This window comes from Tasmannia lanceolata, unplaced genomic scaffold, assembly GCF_043159265.1.
Source record: "Tasmannia lanceolata isolate RefF3 unplaced genomic scaffold, GAP_Taslan_0.1 ptg000002l, whole genome shotgun sequence".
Lineage (NCBI taxonomy): Eukaryota > Viridiplantae > Streptophyta > Magnoliopsida > Canellales > Winteraceae > Tasmannia > Tasmannia lanceolata.
Window position 1 is genome coordinate 16121304 of NW_027518679.1, and position 10379 is coordinate 16131682.

Here is a 10379-nt window from a genome sequence, read left to right on the forward strand (position 1 = left end):
TATGAACTTTATTTTGCCTTGTGAAACCCTAGAACATTTTTCTAGAAAACCTCCGATCTAGTCAATTCCTAATTCCATTATTTTGAAAGAAATCCTAGATCTAACTATACAAACTCAAGATCTATTTGTTTGTGGTTGAGAAAAGATAGATTAAAGAAGAAAAGAAGAGATTTCAGTTGTTTACTTTTGATCATTTCCTTTTGCTAACAGCAAGCTCAGGTAATTCTTTTTTTTTTATTTGTGTGGTTTGAGTTGATCTAATAGTCAGTAAATTAATCTATGTATATTTTTTTATGGATGAAGTTTATATATGATTCTTCTTTCTATTAAAACTTCGATCTCTGAAAAGAATTTTAAGAATAAATCAGGTTCTCTAATATTATTCGGATAGGTTTGATGGATCTGCTAGTAAATATGCTTAAGGTTTGTATTTCTGAACTGATTCAATGATTTTCTTTAAAAATATGATTGATAATTTTGATTGAGAAGGTTAAAGAGTGACATTACTAAAGTAAAATTACGAAGGGGTAGAAGAGATATGATAAGGGAAGAAGGTGTTTTATTCAAGTCACATTCTATGATTCTCATATTGATTTGACGATGAATGAATTTTCCATGAAATTTTATAATGCCTAAGCTAAGTATGTTGCTTGGAACTCTGTTGTTATGAAATGATATGATTCTTTTGTGAAATAGTTGTTTGAAACAACAAGTTAATCTTATTGAATTGAAGGCTATCTGACACTTGTATGTTAAACTCTTTAAAGTAGAAATGGAGTTCATCAATCTTACTTGGAATTCTGTAGATCAAATCCTTATATTATTTTGTTCTAATCACAAAATGTTGATTAATTGTGAAGATTTTTGTTCAGTCTCAAAGGTTATACATGTTTATCTTTTGGAATAGATTAGCTCATGAAGATAGGGATCAGTAGAATAAATGATTTTTTTTAGTGTTTTAAAAGGTAATTCTGTTTGGAAAAACTGGTTCAGAATTTCTTCTTTGAAACCTAGAGTGGTGATATTGTTGTAGAGAAGATAGTTTTAATATTATTCTACTATTTGGATGTTATCAAGTTTTGTTAATGAGGATAATCATAAATCTTAGCTTTATTATCTATTGTCTAAGGCCAGTCTTATGTCATTACAAAACTTCTATGAATGTTATTCTTTTGCTAAACATGTCCAGAATGATTATAGTTTGTACTACACTCTAGAAAGTACAATTGTAATGGTGTTATTTCTTTCAAGCATCTGATCTTTGTGTCATTATATTTGAGTAACAGAACTACCTGAAATATTTATCCTTCATAATTGGAATACTATGACTGTAATTAATGTTGAATGAAGAAAATTTGGTGATTTTAAGATCAAAAGTCATAGTTTGCACAGTAAATTTCTGTTAATTTTCTCAATTATAATTTGTATCAGTTGAAAATTATTTGTTAATAATTTGATTAGGGAAAGGCATCTAGTATATGAGAATAGAGTTCCTAAGGTGTCACCTCATATAGCTTATATGAGGTGGCGCTTAAAAACATAAGGGGTCCACTTTGTTTGGATGATCCAAAGCATTCATTTGATAGGCCCTCACATAGATAGGGTGTGCCCAAAAAATCAACTTCATAGGATCATCCTAACCCTTCCATTTGTGGAGGTTGAAATGGATGGGTATAAACCTCCATAAATATGCCCATTTTTTACCTCCATAAATGGAAGGGTTAGGATGATCCTATGGACCTGATTTTTTGTAGGCACCATATCCATCTAAGGGCCTTTCAAATGAGTGGTTTGGATTACCCCAAACAAAGTGGGCCCCTTATGTTTTTAAGCGTCACCTCATATAAGCTATATGAGGTGACACCTTAGGAACTCTATTCTCATAGTATATACCCTATTTTTGCAAATGAAAATAGCTATTAGATTCTTACTCTTAATTTTGTGACTGAAGATGTCTGTTTCAATCTTAAGCATCTTGCATGTTTATATGAGTGATCTAATAATCACATATATGAGAAGTTTGATGTGAGCTCATTTAGACCTGTGTTAATTGTCAGTTCATTTATAGAAAGGGAGTCAAGAAATGCGATGCCTTGGTAATGGCTGTGATAAGGTATTGGATACATGTTTTCTCAAGCTATGAAATGGATCCTATCTATTTCTGAGGTTAAAGGAGAAATTAAGTTTGTTACCCAAGTGTTTATGCTTCATTGTTCCTAGTTAAAATAAAGATTGTCCCTCATAACAAGATAACTCTCCACATATCTGGCACTTATCTTTGAATGGAAGACGTATAACCAAAGCTCAAGTGTCAGAGTAGTTTAGTATGTATCCGTTTCTTTGCTTGATTCATCATAGAGTTCTTTTACTTCATTTCTGGATTTGATTTGTGAACTTGTAATTCCTTAATAGTGTAAAGGTTCAAGTTAATTATTAATGATGGTAGTTTTAGTAATATTAATTTCTTATTGAATGTACTGTTTTGATCAAAAGAGGTCTTTTATCCTATTTTGTATGCTAAATGACATAAAGAAAGTGTTACATACATTCTTCTTTGAGTTCTTTAATGTAATGGTGTGGTTAGGGTTCACAAGAACTAATTTTTTTTATATACATAATTGAGGATGTCAAGCAGAATTGTGATGGAGGAAATGACCAATTGCTTTATTTACAAATACCCACATTCTTAGTACAGATAACATTCATTTTACTTAGCATGTATAAAGCATTATTTGTTCAAAAGAGGTTTGCTTTGACATATGATAATAGTTGCTCTTATTTCTGCTTTTATTTCTGCTCTTATTTCTGCCATTAATTAGGGCATGCTTGAATTGTTAGGAATGAATAGATGTTTTATACTTTCGGGGTGACGTCCTTTACCAGTACTCAAATAACAGTTGTATGCTTGGATGATACAGGGTCATATTTTAGTTGATGGTTTTAATTTCATGTATTTTATTTGGTTATGCATTTTGTATTGAGCCAGAGTTATTCATAACTAGGGATTGAGTTAAGAATTTTTAGTATAAGTTCATAGCTCATTGCTTCAATTTTAGACCCATACAAGAGGTATTTGTTGTGGTTACTATAAATCCTTGTTTTGTTTTTTGCATTAAGTTTGGGGTTTATGATCATGAAAATAAGATGCAGTTGTTACCAGTTGTTCTTAAGGCATTTTCTAGATTTGAGTTGTTTTATTCCTCAATTCTTGAGTTTTGATTCTCTCATGTATATGGTTAGATGTTCATTTTGAGTTGATCTTAACCATATATGCTGAGTAGTTGTATGATCTAATTGCAGAGAATGTTGTTCATTATTCCCTTCTTCATTTTTTGGAATAATGTCAAAATAATGGCATTTCATAGCTACATGAGTTATGTTTTATTTTAGTATTGTTAATAGGACAGAAGAAGAGGGTAGGGTAGTTAGCGATTAGTTGAACTGTATGATTATTATGAATTGATTTATGGTTCTGCAGGTTATTGATAGTTGGGTCATGATAGAGTGGTGACGTATAGTATTGAATGCATTTATCCAGTTAGTCACCTGTTGGACCCCCTTTAAGGCTTGACCTTATTAATTAGCTTTGATCATTGAGGGTTATTGAGGTAAATGTTATACATATTTTAGATTTGTTATCCTTTAGGGGCCTTGTTTAGTCCTAGTAGTATTTCCCTATTTTCCTCTACTATTTAGGGGACTTGCTTAGTCCCTGTTGGGCATAAAATCGGCACTAGTCGTTGATGAACGACACATGGCACTTGATTAATCAGAAACAGACTTACGGGATACGGGAGTGAAATATTATCCTCCCCTCATAAATAGCAATGTTCATAATTGGCAAACCGCCCATCAAAGAGGCAATATGCCCTAAGGCGGTGGCTTTCCAAGTAGAAGAGCCCCATCGTAGTTACTTGCTTGTTAAGAGAGATAGGATATCTATTAAAAATAGGTTTAATATAAACCTATCTCCCGGGAAAGTCGACCAATTAGGAAAGACTCCTAAAACAGTAAGATTCTAACTATTAAGGCATCTATTCTCTATAAAAAGGGATCCTTACTTCATAATGGAACTACGTTAGACTTGATCCCCAAAGAAGGGGTACGTAGGCAGCTTGGGAAGACCAAGTTCAGTCCCAATCCTTCTCCATCAAACGTTGTTGGTAACACTTCTGAACTTCATCTCCTTCCCTTCAATTTACCTGTGAATCCGATTTCTAGCTAAATACTGTAATATCATAACTCTTGTACTCTTAATACCTTTTTGTGAGTGCAAGTTGCTTTTAGAAACAACTCTATCACCGCTAGATCGCTTAGAGCGGATTTCGGCATCATCAGATTTGGCGCCATTCGTGGGACCACATGACAAATTCAAGATCAAAAACCTCGAAATCAGTCGCTAACCCACAAGGCGAAGAAGTAATGACTAGGAGTCAAGTACAGGCTATAATCCCCGAGAATCAGGTTCCGGAGGAAACGCCTAAAGACGAAGATATCACTCCAGTCACTATGACCATGTTCAACCAACTTGCGTCACAAGTTGGTGATGTTTCTATTGCCTTCAAGAAATAATAAGGCGTCTGCCACCCCCCCCCCCCCCCCCCACCAATGGCTCCAAACGTCAATGTTTCCCCATTAATTGCAGAAGTGAGAGACCTGAGGAACTCACCCTTAGAAGAAGAGCAGGATGAATCGCCCGAGGGCAGAAACCCTCATAGTCGAAGGCCAATAAATCACCAACCTTCTGCTTCAATTACTAGCCCCGTACCTAATTATGGGAACGGGGAAGCAAACGATAGACGGGCACCAGAATTGACCTTTAGGGCTATTCTGAACCAAAACAACGTTCTCCAACAAACCAACAGCGTAGGAAACCCGAACCACGGGCAAGACAACCCGCATCATAATTTGAGAAACGGAATCCATGCGCTTGACTCAGGTCTCCTCGCTGAACTTCAACGACAAGTCAGGGAGATGCAACGTCACATTAAAAAACCTTATGAGCCGGATCTCGTGACTAAATGGGAGAATGAGGTACAATCACCATTCGTAGAAGTCATAGCACAGGCCCAATTAATGCCAAATTTTAACTTACCAAGGCTTCATCTCTACGATGGTACGTCAGATCCATTGGAATACCTACAGGCCTACCGAGGAGCGATGGAATTCAAAGGCGCTAATGACACAGTCATGTGTCGCGCCTTTTCTTCATATTTGAAAAGAGGAGCGAATAGTTGGTACGGACGCCTTAAACCTAACTCCATATTTTCTTTTTGAGAGTTAGGTAGGGAATTTGTGACGTACTTCACCAATAGTCGGCTATAGAAAAAACCTGCCGACACGCTCCTCGCTCTCCGCCAAGGAAAAGATGAATCCTTACGATCTTTTATAGGTCGGTTCAGGGCTGAATTATCATAAATCAAGGACCCTAATCATGAGATGAAATCGGCTGTCCACGATAGGGATCTCAAGGTAGCCCTGAATATCGGCCCTCCCCGAGATCTCCAGGAGCTAATGGTGGTAGCAGACAAATATGTTAACAATGAAGAATCTTTCGCCATGGAAAGAGAATTGGAGCTTGCCAAAGCTCCGGAAAAGAGGAAGGAGGAGGTTCGTTCAACCAATGGTCAAGGAAAACCCCCTCGATCCGACAATAGGCAGCCACAATCTGGTACCCGAGCTCCCTCACAACAGTTTGAAAGGTACAACTACACTCCTTTAAATACGTCTGTAGCGAATGTCCTTTACGAAATCCAAGGAAAGGAAGATCTCCAATGGCCACCAAAGATGAAAGGTACCGGCCGAAAATGCAATAATAGTAAATATTGCCATTTTCACGGTGACCATGGCCACACTATAGATGATTGTTATAACCTGAAGAATGAAGTCGAAAGGCTGGTAAGGCTCGGGCGTGTCGATAAATACTTGTTGAACTCGAAGCATAATGGACCTTCTCATAAACCCAAGATTCCGAAGACGATCAATACCTCAAATCTGACCCAACCGACCGCCGGAAATGAACCAAATAGACATATTTCCGAGATTAAACAACTCCCGGACATAGGGACCGACGCTCCACCTAGAATTGCAGGAAGTATCGATGTCATCACTGGGGGATTGGCATTAGGAGGACCAACAATTTCTGGACAGAAAGCCTATGTCGCCCAAATCCATGCGGTGGAAGCACCGAAAAAAAAGTTACGATCTGATCCTACTGACAGCACGGAGCAAATAGTCTTTTCCGAAAAAGACTACGACGATGTTTCCCTCCCTCATGACGATGCGATCGTCGTCCGCCTCATTATTGCCAATTTCAATGTGAGTAAAGTGATGATAGACACCAGTAGCTCTATCAATATCTTACATTACAATGCTTTCAACGAAATGCACTTGGGGTTGATAGACTTACACCGGTAGAATGGTCCATCTACGGTTTTTCTGGCGGCTTAATTAGTATCAAAGGAAGGATTGACCTACCTATAACGTTCGGCACCGAGCCTAGACAGAAAACCATTATGCAAACTTTCCTGATTGTTAAGGTCCCCTCCACTTATAACGCCATTATAGGACGTCCGGCTCTAAACGAGCTTGAAGCGGTCGTCTCAACACCCCATCTGAAAATCAAATTCCCTACAAAAGTAGGAGTCGGCGAGGTGAGAGGAGATCAGGAACGACCTAGGAACTGCTATGCTGACTACACCAAAGTGGTCAAAAAAGCAAAAGAAGCTTTCCAAATAGACGGCACCGACCCACGTTCGGATACCCACCAGACGCATGGAGAACCGGTAGAGAACTAGCCCAGATACCGTTGTTCGGAGAAAACGATGAAAAAACGGTCCAGATTGGCTCACTCCTCACTGGTAAGCTCCGAACCAACCTGGTCAATTTCTTGAGAGCTAATGCAGATGTTTTTGCATGGTCTGCTTTAGATATGCCAGGTATCTCGACGGACGTTGCCGTCCACCGGCTCAGTGTCGACCCCTCTTACAAGCCCGTCAAACAAAAGAGACGGAATTTCGCTCCCGAGCAACAGAAGGCCATAAAGGAGGAGGTCGATAAACTTTTACAAGCCGGGTTCGTCCGAGAAATACATTATCCAGAATGGCTCGCCAATGTAGTAATGGTAAAAAAAGCGAGCGGGAAATGGCGGATATGCGTTGATTTTACTAACCTGAATAAGGCATGTCCTAAGGACCACTACCCCCTTCCCCGAATTGACATGTTGATAGATGCTACATCCGGCCATGAGATGCTCAGCTTCATGGATGCCTTCTCTGGATATAATCAGATACGTATGTACTCCCCCGATATCCCTAAAACGTCTTTTGTCACAGAGCAAGGCCTATTTTGTTACCAAGTCGTGCCCTTTGGTCTCAAAAACGCGGGAGCCACGTATCAAAGGTTAGTCAATAAATTTTTTGCACCACAGATCAGTCGGAACATGGAAGTATACGTTGATGATATGCTTGTTAAAAGCTACAAAACTCCAGACCATGTCACCGACCTCCAGGAGGCTTTCACTGTATTATAGAAATACCAGATGAAGCTCAACCCCTCGAAATGTGCATTTGGGGTGACATCCGGTAAGTTCCTCGGATTCATGGTGAGCCAACGAGGTATCAAAGCTAACCCTGAGAAAATACAAGCCATCCTCGATATGACGCCACCAAGAACCGTGAATGAGGACAACGACTCGCTGGAAGGATAGCGGCTTTGAGTCGATTCATGTCCAAATCCGCTGAGAAATGCCTCCCGTTCTTCAAGATACTGAGAAATATGACAGATTTTCAATGGACAAACGAATGCCAAGACACATTCGACAAGCTAAAGCAATACCTCCAATCTCCTCCAGTGTTAATGAAACCGTTACCGAATGAAGAGTTATATCTTTACCTAGCGGTAAGCCCTTTGGCCGTAAGTGCTGTGCTTATCAGGCAAGAACAAAGGATAGAACACCCTATATATTATATCAGCCGCATCCTCCACGACGCCGAAACCAGGTATCAAAATATCGAGAAGCTTGGATTCGCCGTGATAATTGTGCCCATATTTTCAAGCTCACAGCATAGTTGTCCTCACCAACTAACCATTGCGTAAGATCTTGCAGAAGCCTAATACTTCTGGGCGGCTAATCAATTGGGCGGTCAAACTGGGCGAATTCGACATACAGGTACAACCTCGCCCTGCCATTAAGTCACAAGTACTTGCTGACTTTGTCATGGAATGGACGGCTCCGACCAATGACTCGGGGGGGGGGACAAGAGGAGATAAAATATGAAGAAAACCAGTTTCCGTGGATGTTGTTCGTCGATGGATCGGCCAACTCAGACGGCAATGTGGCAGGATTAGTCTTGGCCGGACCCGATAGATTCCTTGTAGAATATGCCCTAAAACTCGACTTCAATGCTTCCAACAATGAGGCTAAGTATGAGGCACTCCTGGCCGGACTATCACTGGCCCTGGAATTGGAAGCCGATCGATTAAAGGCCCATAGTGATTCACAACTAATTGTTGGACATATTAATGGCCTTTATGAGGCAAAAGACCAAAGGATGCTCAAATATCTAGAAAAGGTGAGGGCAAAAATCTCCCTTTTCAAAGAATTCGAGATTGTACAGATTTCTAGAACTCTTAATGCAAGGGCCAACACTCTTTCTAAAATGGCCTCCTCTGGCACCACCAACTGGGGGAACGTATACACTGAGATACTCTCCCATCCCAGCATCAAGAAAGAGGAGATTGCCCATATCGTCCACGAAACCACCTGGATGGACCCCATTATACAATACCTTAGAGACGGTACCTTGCCAGAAGACCGAAAAGAAGCAAGGAGAATTACTGCCAAGTCCGCCCCTTAAATCCTCAAAGGTGAAGAGTTGTATAAGCGATCGTTTTCTTGGCCGCTACTAAAATGTCTCCGACCCACAGACACCGACCGAGGTATGGCGGAAGTACATGAAGGCATATGTGGAGACCACCTGGGGGGCAAGGTGCTGGCTCATAAGATCCTTCATCGAGGATTCTTCTGGCCGACCATACTCAAGGACGCTCAAAATTACGTCAAGAAATGCGAGTAGTGCCAAAAAATTTCATCGGTACCTCGCCAGCCAGCAACCCAATACTCCCCTATCTCCAATCCAATTCCTTTTACGATATGGGGAATGGATCTGTTAGGCCCATTTCCACCATCAGTCGGCTGGCATACGATGCGGTATGTCGTGATAGACTATTTCACCAAATGGGTAGAGGCCAAAGCAGTAAAAAAGGCCACCTCTAAAGTGACAGAAATATTTTTCTACCATGACATTGTATGCCGATATGGGATACCGAGAGTATGTAAGCCCAATGGTTTCCACCTTGGCATTCCCATCTTATTTTGATGATTCCAATACACAAGTGATTTATGATCACTAATGTGTTTGATTGTCTAAGTTGTAGATCACGTTGGTCCCAAGACAACATTGCTTGGATTGAGGCCAAGAAGATCTCATTGGACCACATCATGAAGGCCAAAGACATCGAAGTCCAAGACAAATGAAGAGTTAAAGAATCCATTGAAGACCAAAGTCTTATTTAGATTGTAAAAGATCTAATCTTAGTTTTAGATTTTAGAGGCATAATTAAGTAAATAAACAAACACCTTAAATATATAAGTGATTGACTTTGTGGAGTTCCAACACCTTGGAACCCTCATAGCAATCCCAACTTGGTGTTAAGTTGGAAGCCTAAAAACAAGAAATGAAAATCTGCATGAAATAGGCTTCTCGGAACTCCGAGAAATATTCTCGGAACTCTGAGAAATGGTCCAGTAGACTTTTTTCCAACTTCTGTTTGTATTCCCGGAACTCCGAGATTTTTTCTCGGAACTCCGAGAACACTACAACGGTTGGATTTTTAGCCGTTGCGAATTTTCCAGAAATTACAACAATGCCATTGAACGGTCATATTTGGTTTTTCCTATATATATGGGCATTCCAAACATTCCAATGAAGGATCATAACACTCTAAAACTCCATTTGAACATCCAAAGAGTGAAGCAAACTTAATTATGCCTCTCATCCTCTAAAGCTTAGGATTTGGATCATAGGCTAAATTTGTACATCTTCTACACTTTGTAAACCCTTGTGAGGGATGTTTTTTGTTCTTTCTTTCTTATCAAGAACTTGTATTGGGCGAGTGTTCGGAGAAACGTAGCCCACTCTCCGTGGTGAAGATTGCCACCAAGGTTAAAGGTAATCGGAATTTGTAATCGGCACCGATCTTCGCCGAAGTTAAAAAGATCACATAGTGAAGCTATCAACGGGTTTGGTTGGTGGAGTGGAGTAGGCCTCGCGTTTGGAGGACCGATTAAATCTCGGGTGCAATCTCTCTTACTCTTG

At 39.8% G+C, this 10379-nt stretch overlaps 1 protein-coding gene across 1 annotated transcript; it reads left to right on the forward strand.

Annotated features, from left to right (window-relative positions):
- Positions 1-8297: 8297 nt before the first annotated feature.
- On the forward strand, positions 8298-8858 carry LOC143888615 (uncharacterized). The gene has a single exon (XM_077393056.1). It carries the CDS (start codon positions 8298-8300, stop codon positions 8856-8858), a length of 561 nt encoding a protein of 186 aa, XP_077249171.1.
- Positions 8859-10379: the final 1521 nt, after the last annotated feature.